Raw genomic sequence first — 20,334 nt, 5'->3', positions numbered from 1 at the left:
ATGCATCAGATCTGGCATGGGACAGCCCAGGAAAACATCCACTAATGGCTCACATGCAACATACCCAAACTTTAAAATGAGCATTTTGGCTATTGTAGCTTTGCCACCCGCAACGGATCGGCCTTCAATCAGACACGAAAAATGAAACCTCATTCCACAATTTAGTACTTTATATGCGGCATGACATATTTGAATGCAAATTTATGCAAAACGTGTCAATGTGCTAACAACAAAAACAAACGAGCGGTGGACTAACGTGTGACTAAAACTAAAACTTCAGAATCGAAAAAAAAAACAGCAAGCACAAAATAATCCAAATCCCCAGCACGCGGTGACTGACTGACTGCCTGACTGAACGACTGCATGACTGACTGGCGTGCGGGGCAAGTCAACAAGGGTGCCACTGGATCCCTGCATTGCTGTGGCCTGGCCTGCTACTCGTGCCTGATTGACGTGGCCAACGTTCGCTGCGCTCTCTAATCCGTTAATAGAAACATTAACGAGGCATTTTTCGAAAATTATTTCGAGCACGCGATACGGCCAGAGCTCGTCGTTTCGCTCGTTCTTCTCGAGCCAAGTCTCGAATCGCGTCTGGCCGCTCTTCAGCACGTCAGTCAAGTTCAAAGTGCAGCACAGCACAGAACAGTGGCTGTTGGTAGTTTTCGAAAATCAGGAGCGCAGGGTGGTGAGGGGGAGGCAACCCCAATACATTTTCGCTCGTTCAGTTTCGCTTTAATTTCCCGTCGATCGTTAACCCTTCGTGTGAGGGTGTCTTTGACGGGGACTGGGTTTGGGTCTGCTTCTGGTTCTGGGTCTCTAACACTGCTCCGGCGCTGACTCTGACTCTGGCCTGGGCTTTGGGGTGGACGTTTGCTACTCCACAACTCTGGCAATCAGTGCACGTCATGGACTGGTGGTTGCTTCCAGTTCAAGCAGCCCGAAATAATTGCATTGTAATGTGCAAAGTGTCTGCCACCCTAAGAGGCAGCAACAGCAACAGCAGCAGCAACAGCAGCAGCAACAGCAGCAGCAGCCTCATCTAAGTCCCCTTCTGCCTGCCACGTTGTTTGCATGTCAGCCTGATGTAATTTTTGCACGTTCATCTAGGAGTGTGTGTGTGTGTACCTCCTGGCAGGAGGCACTCTACTAGTGTGTGTGTGTATCTGTGTTTATGTGTCGGTAATTTCCAATCTCACTTTGCAATCGTTTTACAACATTTTGCTTTTATTTTATGCCAAAAGCGCTGCAAGCAACTTTTTTGATAGCCACCTCTCAGACCTCTGACCCCTTCGAGAAGACCAGTGCCCGTGCCCGTGCCCGTTCCCAGTACTCCGTGTGCTCCTCGCGCTTTTTATGGCCCTTCCTCTGCCCTACGCTCGCATTTTATTGCAGTTTACTATTTATGTGTCTGCTGCAATTATAACGGAAACTAGTTGAGTGCCACAGTGGGACCATTGAGTGCCAGACGCTGCAATGGGACTCAAGCTGCACAAACTTCCTCAAGCCGAACCACTGTGCCGTGTTTGTGTCTGCCTCTTGGCCATAAGACTGCAAATTATTGCTAATTAGTTTTAAATCGATGACTAGCAACGTGCAGACCTTCCACTGCCACTGCCATGGCCAGCTACTGCCATGGCAGTATGGGAAGAATGTCTGGATCCCGATCTCAGCTCCGTTCGAAGCATCAGCAGCTAATGAAAACCGAACAAACAAACTAATGAATACCCAATTTCAGGCCAAAGAGGATTTTGCCACTGTCGCGCCCCTCTTATGGCCGTGTAATGGTATTTCTTTGCGGGCCGCTCCATGCCACTAAAATGTAATAAAATAAAGTGTCGGGGTTTTTCGTTGGCTTTCCATTTGGTTTGCCTCTGATTGCGGCAAAACTCAAGGGGTCGGAGGTGTGGCAGGACAGGGCAGGGCAGAGCCCCGCAGGCTCGTCAATGGTGTGAAGTATGCAAAAAAAAAGGGAGGAAAAGCGAAAAAGAAATCGATTGAAAAACTTTTGGGCCAAAATCAGGCTTTGCCTTGCGTGTGTGGGATCCGTGGGAGCTGTACTCCTGCCTTTTGATCACCCTTCCCCCAAAACGAGTTTTTTCGTTTCGATCAAAAGAATGTGACAGAGAAGAGAGCTAGTCTGTATACAGGGTATGCTAGCTGTCCAGCCCATCGCATTTACTTTTATAGATTTGCTTTTATTGTGCGGTATTTATTGCGGGCTTTTTATTCCCGCGTTTGTTACCCCCCCCTCCACAGCCACAAATCGGGGCAAACTTGGACCTAGATTCCTGGATTCCGAGTTCAGAATCGAGTCGAATGGCTATGGTTGTTTCCCACCCTGCAGTGGCCGGGCCGGTCCGTAAGCCGCTTAAATTGGTTGCTCTTTTTCTGGTTACCATTTCTTGCTATTTCTGTTTCTGTTTTGTGTGTGTTCTGCTTCTTTTTCGTTTTCGTTTTCGTTTTCATTTTCATTTTCTGCTGTGTTTTGAATTTTTTCGGCTGTAAAAATTTGGCTCGCTGGCTGGTTAAAAAAATTGTTAATTAAGTTAAGTTTGAAATGTTGTTTTATGGCTCTGTTGCGCGGCCCGACCCTCCATGGGTGCGCCCAATGGGATAATAAAGGCCCTCAAATGGGGAATGTGATTTCAATTTCGTTGCGGATTTTATATAAATAGTTTCAGGATTGGCGAATGCCAATAAAAAGTGAGTGGCCTGGCCTGTTCCCCGTTCCCATATCATGTACCCATTTCATAATACCGCTCAAGCACGCTTCACCTTCAACCGCGACGAAGATCGTTTTGTGCTTCTGTGTTGTTAGTTTTGGCAACATCATTAGCGGATTTCTCCCGGGCACTTCACCCTAGCAGCACCTTGCCTCCACCTATGTATATGTATGTGTCACTTCTTTGTTTGCCTGTGCTCCAGGGCTTCTCTCGACTCTGCCTCTCTGGCTGCACTATTCATACTGTCCCAGGCGAGAACTTTCCAAATGGCGCATTGTGCTGCTTATCTTTGTGCTGCAACGAGAAGAAGCAGAGAAGTGCTTACATTTGCGGCACAGGCAATGCATTGCAATGCAGCAACAGCAGCAACACCACCAACACCAACAACACCCACAAACACCAAACGGAGAAAGACGTTTGCTGTTATTTAAATAAATCGCTGCATACTTTGCGGCGCAGCCACCGTGTGCCCTCAGTGTTCATAGAGTGTGGGGGAGAGTGTATTGTAGAGTGTGGCATAGCCGGAGCAAGACTTTAAATCTCATTTGAATTATTATGGAAAAACGCTCGACAGTTGCTATGTTCGCTCTTTGTCAGCATTCTGCTGCATACTTTATGGCGTTTTAAGTGCTGCGAATGCTATGGCCTGTCAGCCGTAATGCCACACGCGTCTGCCTGCCACTATGCAACACTCTGTGCATTACGAGTGCACATCCTGCTCCTGCACCTGCTCCTGCACCTGCTCCTACAACTGCACCTGCTCCTGACCCACTTTTCCAGCCGAGCGCGAGCGAGTAATTAAACATGCAACCGACAACAAGCCAAAGGCCGAGCCTGTCATACGTGCAACAAGAGAGGCATCACACGGTGGCTCTCATCGGTAAGCCGAGCAGAGCGGCGAAAAAACGCTAATTTCCACCGCTGGAATGCGCGGCGGAACGTCGAGGACTGCCATTGAAACCCAAGCCCCAAGGGGACACCGCTGCAATGCACTCGCCGCATGGTTAATCAAAATGATATGCCTGTGAAATTATTAAAAATATATGTTCGAGTGTGTTGCCACAAAGAGAGAGGGGGATAGAGAGTGAAAGTGAAATGTGCAAAGCCAGCGGATCGGATGGTCATTTTTATTTCGTGGAATTCAGAACATGAAAATCCCTTAATTTTTATTGGAAAATAGTCCATAATTTTGCTCCACCATAAATTACAAAATTGCGCTTCGACTCTCATTGATTTCCACACGCCATTAGCTGCTCGTGCATTTGGGAGGTAACGGCAACGCCTCCGCGAGGTCTGTGGCAAATAACCGACAACTTTAAACTGCCAGCCACCGCAGCTGGCTCTGTCGCCGCCCATTGCCACACCGTGGCAGAGGCAAGTCAGGACGCCACTTGATCATTAACAGAGCGAGCCGCTGGTAGGGATGTAGGGAGGCAGCAGAGCAAGGCATCGTCCTACGATGCGATTCCCGGGATGCCAGTGGAGGAGCTGCGCTATTTAACAGCTTCGAGCAATTGCAAACGTAAATCAAATGCCACATTCTGCAGTGGCAGTGGCGCTCTCTTCTCCCACCCGCGCTTATTTTATTTGCAATTTTTAACAACTTGAAAGTTGTGCAGGGAAGCGTCAGGCGGCAGCCAGCGAGGCATGGGAGCATCCTGGCGATGGACTCGAGGACCACAAATTCCAGCACGAGTTGCCGCTGCCAGGAGGTTGTGTGCCAGCATCGTGAGTCACGCTCGCATCGCTGTGCCGCATTTGGTGTAGGAGGAAGTCGGTGCTGCCTGCCAACTGTTGGCTGCTGTTGCAACATACACCCACACACACATACAATTTTGATTTATTATTTTGATTCCTGTTACTTTACTACCTGCCAGGATGCAGAAGGATCCAGGATCCAGGGACCTGGCCCCAGCCTCCAGCCTGCTCCTCGTCGTCGTCGAAGTTTTTCTTTATTTTTATTCACACGGTTTTCTGGTTTTATTGCTCCAATTACTTCATGTACTACTATTCGCCTTCGTTCTCTGACACAGACACAGGTACATAGCCCCCTCCCCTCACCCACCATCGGTCATTGTATGTGGCACTCGAGTAGACTTAATACTTCTCTGCCCGTTTCCCGCTCTTTTATTCTCTTGACTGTTTTCATTTATCGCATTTGGTGCGCAGACTTTCCGCTGATTTCTCCCCGCGATATATTGGCTGATCGAGAGGAGGAGGCTTAATTTTTTTACTTTTTACCTTAAGGACCAATAATCCTGCCACTCGCCCATTCAAAGGCTTCATATATCCCGGCCGCAATCATTGAACGTCCCGCCAGGCATGCCAACAACTTGGCGGCGGCTCCCAGCACTACCTCCCGCCTCTGGGCCAACAACTTGATACCAATTAAGCACTCACAATCACATGCTGCCAAGCAGGCAAGCACGAGCCCTTGCCCCCACGCAGAGATATTTTATGCAGAGTTTTTTTCATCCATAGCGCTCCCCTCTCGACACCTGTTTCCAGGATGCGGAATGCGGAATGCGGAATGCAAAACGCTTAACTGCACATAAAATATACAAACTAACTTAGTTCGCGCATATCGCTGGGCATAACTCATGAGTGCAGTGCCATGGTGTGCCGTGTGCCGTGTGCCATGTGCCGTGTGTCCCACCTTCATACCGCATACCCCATGCGGAACTTGGCACTTGAAGGAGAGCTGACTGCACAAAAACAAAACGAGTGACAATAAAAAGAGGAGCACAAAAGCAGCACAAAGCAATGCCTAACGAGCAGCACAGCTCTGGAGGTTCTTCGGCAGGTATCGCTGGCAACTACTCTTTCTCTTCCAGGCAGGGCATTCAAATGGAGAGAGCAGATCTCTCTAGAGAGCAGATCTCGGTCTGAATTGGTTTCGAAGGACTGATCTATGTAACTACTCCGAGGGAGCACATTATTAGAGCATCTAGGCATTAGCATATCAAAGATATCTGTTTCCGTGCCACACTCTGGGTCGCAGTCGCACCACTCTTCATTCTCCATTCCGCTAATGGCAACTGCTGAGTGGATGCAACAAAGCGTGTGCGCTCACCGGGGAATATGGTAAGTGCGAAGCAGGGGAGGGACGGTGCGGGTGCTTGCAGCTGTGGTGGGTTATGTATAAATTCATAAAGCGAGCCACACGACAGCAGAAACGGCAACGGGAACAGCAACGGCAACGGCGACTGCGGCAACATGTTGTAATTGCGTATTTTATAGATACTCGTATGCGCGGACCTTTCAAGAGTAAGGGCAGCACTCGCGGGGCAGTGGCAAGTGGCGGCAAAGGCATAGGGGGGAAAGTTGTTGTATCTGCCATTCGGTCTGTTTGCTTTTGTTTGGTGCGGAAATGGCAGCCGGTGTGCAGCGAAATATGGCAGCAGCAGCAGCAACGGCAACGGCAATAGCAACAGCAAAAACGACATCACGCATACGCCATGTTGCGCCATTTGGAGTTGTTGGCGTATACGTTATTTTTATTTTACAAGTAAAAGCGAACAAAAAACTAAAAATAAAAGAGCGCAAGAGAAAAACATTCAGTGCTGAAAAATGCATTCAGAGCCACAGCAATAACAAAAATGGCACACAGAAGAGAGCACAGAGAAATTTTAATTGCTCAAAAAGCGTCGACAAGGGACACGCGACAGCATTGAGAGAGTGGAAGGGAGGGAGGTAGAGGGAGAGCAGTGCAGGGCAAACTAAATTTACGTCCGTTATGGGGAGCGTTCCTTTTATGAATTTTAATTCAATCAAAGTTTAATCAAATTAAAGCAAAAAAAAATCGCATTGAGTTTTTCATTTCGCTGTTGAAACGAATCAAATCTGTTTGCTTTGACTTTGATTTTGTTTTTAAGTTATACATCAAAGATAGATAGATAGACAGAAATAAAAGAGTGGAATATGCAGATGTGGTTCTTAGATATTCCATGTTTCCACTCTGCTTTGGTTTATATCGAGTTTAGACCCAGTATGGGTGGATTCTGAGTGCACGACTGATGGCACTTTCAAGATGCCTAAAAGTCATTTCCTAGTTTACTTTCCATTCCTCAATGCGGCTCTTTTAAGGCTACTGCTGCCCTCCTTTATGGCCCATACATAGCGTCCTTGCTGGCACATTTAGCATACACACTTGTGCCCATTTCCGCGGGTATATTTTATTTCAAGCAGCGCATTTGTGTGCTCTGAAAAGTGAAAGCTGCTTCAACCATATAAAAACACGCTGCCACAAAAAGTCACACGCAAATGCGCACTTTGCTTTGCTTTGTGTGTGTTTGTCGTGTCCCTTCTGGGTACCTTTCTGGCCCGTGCATTATCAGCGTGAAAATCAGGACATGAGCGTCAGAGGAGGGGAAGGGGGGCTTTGTTCGCGCTTAGCCTTCGCCAAACTAATGATGATAAACCCGACCTGTATTCAGGTATCCTTCATGACCTTCATATAATGATAGCCATCATCACAGGAGAGCCCAATGTGCAGCGGCATTTGAGTGTGAATGTTTTGATAAGCATTCAGAATTTGCTGTCAATTGGATTATTTTCAGACAGCCAGTCGAACGTGGAATACTCGTAGATGTAGATGCTTTGTATATATTTTCAAATTTACGAGAAAGTATTGTTAGATTTTTAAGAATGCTGCTATCGGGTTTTTTTGTAATATTCCTCGCGATCCTCCGCACCTCGGCGGCCCTTGAGGTTATTCCCCACGACAGCAGCTGCCTCCCATTTCAGAACACACCAATGAAGCTGCTCTGCAAGGGGACCTACACCACCGATCTGTTCCTGCGCTACCAGGACAGACTGGCCGCCATAAATGGCCAATACAAGATATTTTACCACAACCAGGGAGCTGCCTACTTCCTGCTGGTGTCCTTCAACGACTCCCCTCTGCAGTGGTGCAATAGCACCATTTTGATAGACGACAGCCTGGACTTCTACTGCGGCGGAAGCCGCACCCCCCTACTGCTGCCCGGCTCGATGATCTACTGCCAAATCTACCAGATGAGCTACATAGACGATCTGGTGCACGAGTGCACCAACCCGAAAATCAGCAACTTTCCCACTTCGGACGGATCGACAGCTGTTCACTATGGTGCCATCTCCCGCTGGAGCACGCAGGATGAGCTAGAGTTCGGACTGGGCCTACACTCGGCGGCAGAGGGCCATCCCGGACCGTACCGCTTCCTTGCGGTGCTGATCGGCCTTACACTGGCTCTATTCTCGAAATGACTTGTCATTTGTCATACACAAATAAAGTTCGAAATTTAAGTTGCTTCAAAATGCCTTTCTGTTCCATGTTCTTACTCGTTCATATAGTGAAGCAGGGTGGTGGACGGGAGCGTGACCTACTCACGGGCAGAACGATGCCAGTGGAAGCATCCTGTCGGCCTTCAGAGCATCACTCCCTGCCGCCACTTTCCAATGGCAGAAAAAACCAAGAGCTGTGCCGCCACTTTTTCAAACTGCTGCCCAAGTAAAGACCACTTAAACCAGTTTATATCTGCATCACTGTATAACTAGGAATCATGTCGATAACTTCTGGTAAGCTCTTTAATATTGCTCACTTAAAGCCTTTTTCCTGTCCGTCATTTTGGGCTTCTGGCCAGCAGTTGACAGCAGTCAATATTCGACATTCGACGTTGAATGTTGTGGGATGACCACAGGCCAATATGGCGGCTGGGCGCAGTCCATTTGAGAACATAAATTACGCCAGCGCCAATGACAATGATGACAATGAAATGCGACGCCTTCTCCTATGCCATCCCCCCACTATGCGTGTGTCTGGCAGTAGATTTTGACGTGTATGTGTGTGAGTGTGTGTTAGTTTCCAGAACTGCACTTGTCCGCCATTGTTGGGCATGTCTAAAGTTTCAGGCCAAACTACAATGAACTCGGGCAAACTGTTCGTTGGAGAGTCAACGCCAACGTTTTGTTTATCCAAACATAATAAGCAGCGTCAGGGTTAATGTCTGCAATCTGTTGTAGGTCTGCAGTCCCGCAAACTGTTCGTCCCGCAGAGAGTGTGGCAGCGCAAGGCATGAAGACCTTCTCTGGATCGTGTGCATTCCATTTTATTCATCTAAAAGTACCAAAATGTAGTGGTCCAGCAGCAATACAACGCCGAAAGAAGCACAAGGAAAACAGAGGCCCTCAGATCAGGCACCGAATCGATGACCTTGATAATATTGTGCTTCATATATACCATGGCCACGGAAATGGTGTTCGTATTGGATGGATACTCAGCGTTCATGCATCTCCCGTAGAGCTTCTCGGCGTAGTCGAAGGGGAAGTCGAGACAGTGGACCTCCGCTGAACCCGTCAGGGGCACAAAGTAGTTCTGGCCGTCGCAGTAGAACTTGCCTTTGTCCATCACGAGGGTGAAACAGCTGGATATGGGCGAGTCGTAGAAGGCGACCAGCAAATGAACGGGATCAATGGTGTCGGAACGCTGCCAGATGGTGTAGGGCGTGTCCATAGCGGGGATGCGGTCCTTGTACAGCAGACGCATTTCTCGATCGTATCTGCCCTGGCACAGATACTGCAGGACGAATCCGTCGAAGAAGGTGCAGTTCTCGTAGTCCGCTCGGACGGGTGGTATCGGCCGGCCGACAAGCAGCACCAGCAGCAGCTGCAGCACCAGCAGAAGGTGTAACCTCGAGCAATCTATCCACTTTACATACGATCTTTGTGCGCATTGTGAGCGCACTGGCATTGCCTATTGGAAAAATGATGCGATGATCATTTTCAGAGAATTTTTTCTGTCACTAGAAACACGAAAAGCAAAGTAAGTGAATCCGAACTCTAGCTCCAGCTCCAGGCCCACTACACACGACCAGCAGACCCTGAGGACGAGGTCCGCCTATAGTCCAGATGACTCACAGCATAGCGAATGGCAACAAAATCCGCCTGTGGGGGCTGCATGCCACGAGAAACTGAACCTGTAGCAGAAGCGATTGTCGAGCTCGATGGCAACGGCGGACGCGTACGAGTGCTGGGAGTGCAGCCAGTTGAGGGTGAAGCTCACACTGGCACAATCCCACAGGGGCGGCTCGAGGTGTGTTCTCGGATCTCCGTGATTCCATACGCGGTAGGGCGTGTCCGCCTTTGATCCGCTTGTCCCGAAAGTCGAGCTTCAGTTTTTTGCTGTACCTGTCCGCGCAGGATATCTGGAAGGAAATGCTCACTGGGCACGGCCCGCGGACGACTGCATAAAACAGCAGCACCAGACGATGTCCCATGAAATCTCTGTGGACTATTGACGCTGACACTAATGTAGTCGAGTAATACAAATGATCTGAGCACCAAATTGACTGAAAAATCGCTGCAAACAATCTGTCGGTAGGTAGTTAGATTATGTCTTTAATCGTAAAAGGGAAGGGCAGTCTTTAACCTAGAGTAAATCCAATAGCTGGAGCATGGCCAGCAGCACGAACATCAGTTCTTGGGGGCGATTCCGGGCTGTGGACAATAGAGAGCGCTTTTTATATCTGTCGTGGGCGTAGTGGATGACTGGATACGCGGTAATCTCATTTGGATTATAGGCTTCTCCCATGCAACTGCTTTGCAGATCGCTCAAGTAACGGAGTCCGATCTTGAAGCAGTGCACAGTCCCGTAGGGGAAGATCAGCGCCACCGTCTTCCCGTTCCTGTTCGTCGCCATAAATTTTCCCTGCCGCGACATCTTGATTCTGCTATAGCTCCACATGTCCGACCGGTAAAACGATACCAGGAACACTGTACGGTCAGTCCAAATGGTAAAGGGCGTGCCGTCGGGCGCCCGAAAGTCCCGCCAACGCAGAAATGTGTCAATATTCACCGTGCCACTGCAAAGGAGCTCCAGGTTGGCGTGTTTTGCGTAGTGGCAGTTGCCAGTGTTGCGTGCGTTCGGCTGGGGCTTGGCCGCACCTTGAGCAGGGGATAATCTTAACAGCACAAACAGCAGTCCCACGGGCTGCAACGACTGGAGCAGCATCCCGCAGATACTGAATTTAAGAAGGATTCGAATAAAAAAAACCGTTTAAAAGTACAACTCTATCTGACAGCAACTTCAAGGGCTGCCCCTTTTGATCAGCAGCGGGTCAGAGTAGCAGGAAAAGGAGGTATGAGGGGGATGGGCCTTAGGCAAAGTTTTCGTTTTCATCAACATTCATACAAATGCACAAATCAATATTCAACAAATAAACCAAACGAGTGAATGAGTTTTTCCTTTCGCCCCGACCAGGGGCAACTTTTGGAGCAAGTTTTTGGAGAAACTTTTGCCAGCCAGAAACGACGACGGAAAACTTGTTTCAAATTAATCAAAGTAATTAAAAATTCTTGCAAGGTTTTCCAATGAATTTCATTTTCCAAGCACATACGCACAAAGCCGGATGGAGAGTGGTGCGGAAGGAAGATGGGGGAGCGGAGCATTTCAAGCATTTAATCTCTTTCAAATGTAACGTAGTAACGTAGACGCCGTGTTAAGCGCTGCCAGACCGCAGCCTGGACCTCTCGACTTTGTTTACTTTCACGTCCCAATGGACGTGCGAAGACAAATGGAATAAGCCGGGGCTAATGAATAAAACTGATAGACCGCAAAGTTTCATTCCGTTTCATTCGTTTACTCATCAATTTGAAATTTGTAATCAATCTGAATCGCTTACAGCAACACTATAGTTAGACCACATTCGAATGGGAATGATCAGCGGCAGGACCAGGATCCAGGAGCCGCCTCCTACAATATAGGGATGTTACACGCGGTTTTAGCTGGCATGGTCATTGGCTTCTGGAGCAGCAGTTGGTACTTCGTGTGGCCATAACATTCCTCTATTTGAATTAGTGGAAGAACATAGAATTTGCACAAAGATGTGGTAATTTTGATAGTCCAAAAAACTGCTCAACGATGGTGGAGAGATGGGTGATGGAAGCATCAACGTTGAAGAATTATCAATGGACAATGCCAATGATGGCCCACACTCGGATGAAAAGGATCGTTAGCAGGAGCGGGGGCAGCCAATCCCCGCGGAAACGGAAAGCCGAGTCCGAATCTTCCCTGTCTGGACCCTCCCTGGCGTAGTGGAGCACTGGCCTGGTGCAAATTGTTCCCGGGACGAACTTCTTTCGCTTGCAATGGGCCAATAGGTGGCTATTATAGATGTTGTACTCGGGCAGGCAGTGCAGGTCAGAGTGCTTCAAATCGACATCGATTTTGTACTTGATGATCTCGATGTATTTGCGGGTCAGCATTGGTGAATTATGAAAGGAGGCGAGAATCATGTCCGTCTCATTCGGCACGATCCAAAGGCTATATGGAGTGCCCGAGGGCGCTCTTATATCCCCATAAAGACCTGCAATTCTCTTCGAGACGGTCGCCTTGCAGGTGCGCATCAGACGAATTTTTTCGATGTGGGAGCACTCGCCATCGTTATAGTTCGAGGTCCAAATGGCATTATTTGCCCCAACGAGGAGTAGTAGCAGCAGAATTTTTAAAAGCATCTGGAATTTTTTACTTTTTTTGAATAGTGTCAATGAAATTATCTGAATGACTGCTCGGTCATGGGAGAATACCTAATCCAAGCCCTCCCCCCCCTTGGGTTGCTCTGCTGTTTCAATCAATCTCAAGTCCATCTCAGCTCAGGCCTCAACTGTAGCAAGTACGTGCTACGAGTGAGCGCCTCAATCGACGCTCGCAGAAGGGCGAAAGTTGAAAAGAAAATTCCACGTTAAATTGATTTACATACTTGTAGACGAAGGAGCAGGAGAGAAGGAGGGACCTCGGCACATCGCAGTGCAGCAATAAAGCACAAGGAGGAGGAGAAAATAAAATAAAAGATGAAGGACGTATGCGAACGAATTTACTTTCAATTTCGCTTCAATGACAATTCCTCTGATTTAACTCCTTTTTATGAGATTTCCAAGGCCCGAGCAGGTCCCGGCTTTGGCTCTGACTCTGACTCTGGACTTAAGGGGCTGATGCTGACTGGTGGGCTTGGCCCTTGGTCCTTCAGATTTCTCTGCTTTTATTATGTTACAATAATAAATTGTATTAAGTGTATTTGCCCAGTGAAGCGGCCCGAGAGGCAGTACATGGCTTGAGGAGTGCCAGGATGCAGGACGCAGGTGAATTGACTGGAATACTCGTGTATGAAAAAGCCTGGGAAAGTCAAAGAAAAGAACCGAATTAAGTCAAAGGAATGCCAAACCAGGCAGTGAATGAATCGAAACCCCTTCTGGCGCACATTCAAAGCCAAAATTACAATTCCATCTCGCAGGTCCTCTTCCTGTCTCCCCTTTTTCTGTGTATAGTTCAATGCCGGCAATGCTCAATATTGCCTCTGGCAACACCCACATCCCCCCATCCCACGCACAAACACCATTATCAATCGAAGGGGCCTTTGTGCTGACTTCATTGTAATTTTAATATGTGTCACATGATTTACAGCTGACGATTCCTCGAGGCACGGCACTGTCTCTCTCTCTCTCTATGTCAGTGAAGGCAGGTGGTGACGGCTCTGCCTGATCCTGACACATTGCCAATGTATTAAATATCGCAGACAATCGCAGATTGCAAATGATGTCCCGCTGACGGAGCATTGTCATAGCTGAAGAGCAGCAGCTGCTCACCATACGAGTGTAGAGGTGTCTCTTAGAGCTCTCCTTTCTCCATCCCTCCGCCAATCAAGCCAATCAAGACGTGTTCCAAAGTTAAGCGCAAATACAAGCAGGGACAAAAAACGCCAATTACTAGCAGAATCAATTAGACAAAAAGCAACGAACGGAACAAATTGGACCATGCACGAGTGCCTGGGTATGGGGATCGACAAATAAAACTTATGGAGAACAAAGGACACGTCCCATAAACGGAAGAAATGGCTCCGGGTACTGGTAGAAGCACAGGTACAGGGACACGGAAAAGGAGGGTGAACACGTTGAACAAATATGAAAAGATGACACAAAACAACCAGCACCGACCAGACCTGCAGATGACGAGCGACTGCGGAGTGGAGCGAATCAGAATCAGGACTCTGACTCCGGACTACAGACAAACTAAAGCCAAGCCCCGAAGAACCGAAGATGGAAGACAAGTGCTTTAGGAAATAATTCCATTAGCAAAATAAATAAACAAAGGCGAAATGAATGATTGAGCAGCGCCGGGAGAATTAAATGGAGACTTCAAGTCCTTCAGTTTCCCAGCCTCCTCCTCCTCCGGTATGTGCCCTCTGTCAGGGCCAGCGGTTGGTGCCCGACAAAGGTTAGCAGGGCTCCAGATGAAGGCGTCGCGTGCATAAACCAAATGCAAACACATCCACAAGCTCTGAGGTTTCAGAAGATGTCACTCGACTGCGGCTGTAGGGCACACGAGGCGAACAGACTGGCCGAATACATATTACATGAGCCCACACCCGTCGCGATGGCGCGTACACATATTGACCCATTTCGATGCCACCAGCCAGACAATCCCCACCGCACTCCCACACCCACTCCCGTCGCACAGCCAGAGATGGAGATGGAGGACAGGTGTCCAGAGAAGCCTAGACCTCAGCATCAGCATCTGAGTATATTCGGTTAATAAAGTCAAATGCCACCAAAATCAAAAGGAAAATGCCACTTACGACTAATGGCATCAGGGCATCAGGGTGTGGTCTTGCTGCTGGTCCTCCTCCTGGACTCCTGCCAGCAGCAACCACAGCATCAACAAGAGCCTCGGGACCGACCCCACCAAACCTCAGGCAGCACTCAAGCAACGTCAACGTGGACGGACTATAGTTTGGGAAAATTGGTGGATTTTTAATTGTATTAACATGCCTCAGTCGGGGACAGATCTACGCCCATTTGAGGGGCAGCACGATGCAGAGCCCTGGCTTCAGTCTGTTTCGTGTGTGTGGCACTTAAGTGCGTACCCCAAATATTGGATATTGCCTTATTTGATATTGCTCTCAGTTTGAGTGCCGTTCTATGTTGTTCGGCGGCATGCAAATACTCATAGTTCAGGCACATCTGAATGCGGGCTTTTCCGCATAAATAATGTCTACAAATGGACTCTCGAGAGAGTTCGATTCTGGTTAGTGGAGCTCTTAGGTTCATAACTAACTTGAAGCTTAATCTGTTCCAGCTCTTCAATCCCTAAAAGGAACAGAAAATCGCTGGAGTTGAGAAAACATTGAAGCTAAGAAATTAACTTTTGGAATACAATTTTCATTTGGTTGGGAGCTCCCTGTGCTGACTCTCAACCAGATATGAGTAATTCCCTATCATTTTACCTGCAACAAACAATATTAATGTCCGATACAGATGTCTGCATTGCCATAAGGATTGGCTGGTAATTGAGATCTTCTGTTGATTGAAGTTTTCCACGATTTAAATAAATATAGAACAAAGAGAATGGGCGCTAGGAGTCAAGAATATTCTGATAGAATATATTTCACCTGGGGAACTCCTCAAGGGGACATATTGAGAGACTCATAATGATATATTGCTTTCTCCGTGAAATCTGCTTATAATTTAGTTTGTCCTTCCAATGAGACGTCACGAAGCCAGGCGCACCTTCCACCTTCCATGTGCCACTGCCACTTCCACAACAATAGAGGAAAAGCCAAGCCGGGACCGTTATAAACGCCGGCAAATTATTCCCTGTCAGGACACACGCTTCGCCGGGCGTCGTGTGTGTGTAAATGAAGCGTGCCCGTGGCAAGAGGCAAGTGAGGCAACATCAGTGCGAAGGCCCGCCTAATGGACTGACATGCAGGGCCCGTCGTCTGATTGCCACCTCGAGAAAAATATGTATTAAAAATTCCACGAAAACTAATCAATGTCAAATGTCCTTTGATTGTACTCCGTCGACGTCGACGGCATAGATAGATAAGAACCAGGAGCGAACGGAGGAACGATTTAAAAGCAACGCCTTGACACCGCCGACTCGCGGGGGTAAACGAACGCGTGGTAAGCAGAAATTAGAAAATAATTTGCTTTTGTCGCTGGTAATTTATTGGATGCCATAAATTGGCCTTGTGGGGCTTGCCCTAGGGGAGTGTCCGCGACGGGAAGAAATTGAAAACGTTAAGAGTTTTACGATCTCCACAAGTTATCTGTCCATTAAAGCTTTCCATTAACCCTGCTCCTACTGCCGATTCATTTTAACTTCGATTAAGGGGGTAAACTGTTTTAATTGCAAATTTTCCGCTCAATAAGTCAAAGTAAAGTAGGAATCTAAACAATGGCTGGCTGTTTGGCCTGCTGGCTAGCTGACTGTTGGTTCATAATTCCTACAATAATAAATCAATCGCATCTATCACACAGAGAGAAAGCGAGAGAGAGAGACACAACATCCATATGTGGATGAGGCAGATGAGGCAGCTGTGGCTGTAGCTGTAGCTGTGGCTGGAGCTGGGAAAACCATCAAATGACAATCAGCTTGGACAAAGGGAAAGCTCTGCTAATAAGTGGAAGCTATTGGGTGAGCGACAACCAGAAGGGTTAGGGCTATGGCTTAAGCAGAGTTTATCCCAAATTTAAAACTCGATCATGTCGTCCCCATCACCCACACCTTAACAACTCATTTAGTAATCGCGTTTGCCATTGTGGATGGACATTTCTTTCTCACGGGGATATTGCAGTATTAGCAAACAAAGTTCGAGCACTCGGATTGGAAATGTGCAAATGTGCTTCGCTGACATTGAGTTGAAGTCATCAACAGTTCGTTTGCTCCCTCTTCCATCTGTCAGCTGTCATATTGACATTTCCACTTAACATCCTTACTCGCTGCTCAATTTTTAATCGGGTTTTTTGAGCCGCTTACCCTCTCCCTTTCCAGCCAAGAGCCGTAGCGAGGAAGCGGCGGAAGCAGCAAACTCATTATTTTTATTAATATGATTTTCGCTGCACTTCACTTCGTTTCACTTCACTTCGCTTCGCTTCGGTGTGCATTTTGTGCATTTTGTGCATTTTGTAATTTTAATTTTCATATTTAAGAGCAGATCCAGAACGATGATCCGATGATGCGACGGTACGTACCGGAGTATATGGCTCTGACAGGGCGCGCCAGTGTCAATACATCTCATTGTTCTCTCCAATGAGCAGCATTTATTTGCAATTATTTGTTTTAAGCATTAACAAAAGGACTTCGAATGGCTCGCGGACTGCTCTAGAGTAAATTATATACTTTAAGACCTCAAGGGAGAGAGCTGAGCGGTTCCAATGAGCAGCGGCCTAGACAGACAGTCAGATAGGCCAGAGAATGGGGGACTCTCCCCTGACTGCGTCGGCATCGTATCACAGTTGAACGGACTCCGGTCGGATATCGCATTACGATGGGAATGCGTTTTTAATTGCTGTCAGAAAGGTTCGCACCCCACCGCACCGCACCGACAACTGCTTGTTGAATTATGTCAAACAAGTTGTCAACCGGACCCAAAGAGAGCGACCCCAACCGGATGGAGAGAAAGTGAGTAGGGTGGCGCTGATACCCACTCGTTGACACACTTTGCGGATTTCACTTTAACCACTTTTCATTCTCCCCATTCATTCTCTCTCTGTGGGGATCCTAGGGAACGGACTTCAAGATCGCCGAGTGCTTAAAGTGTATCTGTACATGTATTGTGGAACCCTTTCTGCTTAGGTAAATGTGAAATAATCGTAGCTGCTCGGCAAAGTGAAAAAGTCACCTGGCGGCCATCTTCAGACACAACACTTTCCGCCTCTTTGCTGTCTGCTGCCTGGCAAGGTAGAGGAAGCTGTTGACCAGAGCTGACAGCTTCTCGGCACCTGCTGAGAAGTGTAGCTAAATGCCAACTGTGGATTGTAGTCTGCTAACTGCTAACTGGTTACTGCTAACTGAATACCTGATAGGCATTCAGGCAATGGAAAACAGCTAACTGAGTTGTCAGGAGCATTTCTCGAGTCGTCTCCGAGTTTATGGCATAATAGTTTAAAAAGGAAATCACTTTAGCCAACACTTTTGGGGCCAGGAATGATGCATAATTTATGTACACTCTCACTGCAATGAATAATAATTTGATGCAAGGGCTTCACAATTCCCAGGCCGGTACTCCCAGGGCTCTAATCCGTTCGGCAAGACTCCGGCTTATTGAGCCACAATCGAAGAGCGACAGCAGAAATTGAATAAAAATTGAGATACAAGGCAAGCCGAGGCAAGGCGAGTCAAAGAAGCAAAAATATGGCCAGCAATGGTTAGAGTCGCCGTCTGGTCTGTTCGGGATGGCCCGGAGAGGGACATGGACAGGGGACAGGGGACTGGGACATAAGACAGCGGACAAGGACAAGGAAACATGGGAGCAAAAGTTTCCTGCAGTTTCCTTAGCCATGTCATTGGCCTGTCTGTAAATCTTGCCGATGTGGTTTCCAGTCAACGTAGAAAATTGACTTGATAAAAAGTTTACTATTTTCTCCCCATTCTATTTTCGCTTTGGCTTTCAGGGTTTCGCTTGCTCCTGCCCAACAGGGCGATCATCCTATGGCTCTGTCAGTTGTCAGGCGCTCTTTTGTGTCTCATCTATACGCTTTATGAATCATAATAAAATTTCCCGAGTCTGCGAGTCGATCCTGGAGAGGCCTAGTCAAAGTAGATATTGAAGCCATGCAGGTGGTCGAAGCTGAAATTAAGGATTCACTCCCGAGTCTAGACTCCTCCTGCGCTTAACCTGCGTAAATATTAAATTATTCAGATATGCTTACCGGCCCTTCCTTAACTACGCGTATCCATTTACGTTGCACAGCCCCAAGCAAAAAGCGTCATAGAGCGAATAAAACGAAAATCTCAATTGCATGTAAAACAAGAAATGGATGTCTAGCTTCCCTGAGTCGAAATACAGTGATAGCCTTACAGGGAGGAACAGTGTATTAAAGCTGAAACAATTATAGAGATTTTCCCCCCTCATTGACTGAGTGAGGCGTTCGAAGCGGCTCACAAATGTCAATACTCGTTTTAAGCTGAAAATATGGATGAGAATATCTCCTAAAGTCTCCAAAATGGTAACCCTAGTAAAGAACTAACTGGAATAAAGACTTTACTCGCTCCACAGACATTCGCTTTATGTGTCCTGCTTCTCATATTTACTATTCACTTTGATAGTGTATAAATCGTATAAAAAAGAAACACATAATAATATTTAAAATGGGTTTTTTTTACCGATTTATGGTATTTTATGTGCCCTTTGTAGCGAGGACATTCGAAAAAGCCCCTTGCCACGACCATCCATCGCTTCCTTCCCGGAGCTCCGATTTTTATGTAACTCGTGTGTGATTCCTTTTATTCGATTTTGGGCTGCAGGTACAAATTGATATTTATTTCACCGGCTGCGGACAAAGCGAAAGTCATCGCAAATTGGCTCAAAGCTGAGTCCAATTCAGCAGATGGCTTTAAAGCTGTTAAGAAATTGCCTGCTCTCCAAATTAAATGCTGGCAAATGACCTGCAGCTAAGACCGGTGCCAGGGCGTACAGCCAGTCAGAATTTTAAGATTTCGAATCTCAGTTTGTGGACTAGTTGGCGGGTGTTTTTTCAAGTCATTAACAGACAAAGCGCCTTGAGGCACACACACAACTTACAGCAGCATTCTTGGGCAGGCGGGCTGCTTAGCTTATTTAAATTATTTGCTGCCTTGTTGCACCCAACTCTGGCCTGGCCTGCCTCGTTGTGCGTGCAAAAAGCAGGGACACGCAGTGGGTGTGTGTCTTGGCAGCTCTTCTTACGGTGCGTGCTTGACGGAGACCACGCAATGGCTGCGGCTCCTGCTCCTGCTGCTGCTGTCGTCGAGTGCTAGGAGTGGTCATTATGCTATACATTCACTTTTCGAGGAGTATTTCCGGGTAGAATCTTGGGTTACCGGGAGTCGCTCGGTTCGGGTTGCCATATATGGCAAGTTGTCATATATGACTTGAATGGCATGATGGCAGAGTATTAAGTATTCGTGTAATTCTGTTGCCCTGTTATCCCAACAATAAACTATTTATCCCATTCCCCCCTCCCGTGCTTTTAAGTGTAAGTAGTCCCCTTTACTCCTCCTCCTCCTGCTTCTCCTCGTCTTCAGTGCTGGGCCAGCCGACAGGCTGACGTTTTGAATTGCCTGCGAGTGCCGCCTGCTGTCAGGCAGCCTCAAGGGTTCCACTTCCACAGGACTCTCGTCCCTGTGCCTTTACCTATGCTGCACTTCATTTTGCAACTTTCGAGTGTTGCATGCACCGTTCCTATATGGCTCTGTGTGTGTGTGTTGGTGTGCGTGCTTACAAAATAGTTTTGTACTTACTTCTACTTGAACTTTTCAGTTGGTTTTCTTCTTCTTTTTCTCTTTCTCCAACTACTCTTTCTTGTTCTGCTTTTTTTTCGTGTTGCAGCCAGAGGGGCACAAAAATGTTGCCGCAACTTTTTTGCCTGCATTGTTTTTGACTGCAACGAACGCTTTGCCTGCTGCCATGTCCTGCCACTCCTTGTGCTGTCTTCTGCCCATTCCCCATGCCCTTCTTAGTGGGCTGTCTCTACGGATTTTACTTTACGGTAGTTTCTGCACTCCTGTCCCAGTCTCCTGACTCATTCGGTCTCTCTCTCTCTCTCTGTCTCTTCTGCTAGTGAAGCCTGTAATTTATTTCTTGTTTTGATTGAAATA

The 20,334-nt window shown here is 47.5% G+C and overlaps 3 protein-coding genes across 3 annotated transcripts; 1 reads left to right on the top strand and 2 right to left on the bottom strand.

The window, feature by feature from the left end:
- Positions 1-7,304: 7,304 nt before the first annotated feature.
- LOC117893811 lies at positions 7,305-8,018 on the top strand. Its single transcript, XM_034800558.1, has one exon. The coding sequence runs from the start codon at positions 7,371-7,373 to the stop codon at positions 7,965-7,967; it is 597 nt and encodes a 198-aa protein (XP_034656449.1). The 5' UTR covers positions 7,305-7,370; the 3' UTR covers positions 7,968-8,018.
- A 775-nt stretch (positions 8,019-8,793) lies between these two features.
- On the bottom strand, positions 8,794-9,520 carry LOC117893778. The gene has a single exon (XM_034800519.1). It carries the CDS (start codon positions 9,448-9,450, stop codon positions 8,818-8,820), a length of 633 nt encoding a protein of 210 aa, XP_034656410.1. The 5' UTR covers positions 9,451-9,520; the 3' UTR covers positions 8,794-8,817.
- A 561-nt stretch (positions 9,521-10,081) lies between these two features.
- Positions 10,082-10,756, bottom strand: LOC117893901. Its single transcript, XM_034800679.1, has one exon. The coding sequence runs from the start codon at positions 10,708-10,710 to the stop codon at positions 10,129-10,131; it is 582 nt and encodes a 193-aa protein (XP_034656570.1). The 5' UTR covers positions 10,711-10,756; the 3' UTR covers positions 10,082-10,128.
- Between the last annotated feature and the right edge of the window lie 9,578 nt (positions 10,757-20,334).

This window comes from Drosophila subobscura, chromosome J (assembly GCF_008121235.1).
Source record: "Drosophila subobscura isolate 14011-0131.10 chromosome J, UCBerk_Dsub_1.0, whole genome shotgun sequence".
NCBI lineage: Eukaryota > Metazoa > Arthropoda > Insecta > Diptera > Drosophilidae > Drosophila > Drosophila subobscura.
The sequence above is the reverse complement of the archived record's forward strand: the minus strand, read 5'-3'. Positions and strand labels throughout refer to the sequence as shown.

Excerpts from the sequence above, each read along its gene's own strand:
- LOC117893811 (XM_034800558.1), top strand. The coding sequence starts at position 7,371 with ATGCTGCTATCGGGTTTTTTTGTAATATTCCTCGCGATCCTCCGCACC.
- LOC117893778 (XM_034800519.1), bottom strand. The coding sequence starts at position 9,450 with ATGCCAGTGCGCTCACAATGCGCACAAAGATCGTATGTAAAGTGGATA.
- LOC117893901 (XM_034800679.1), bottom strand. The coding sequence starts at position 10,710 with ATGCTGCTCCAGTCGTTGCAGCCCGTGGGACTGCTGTTTGTGCTGTTA.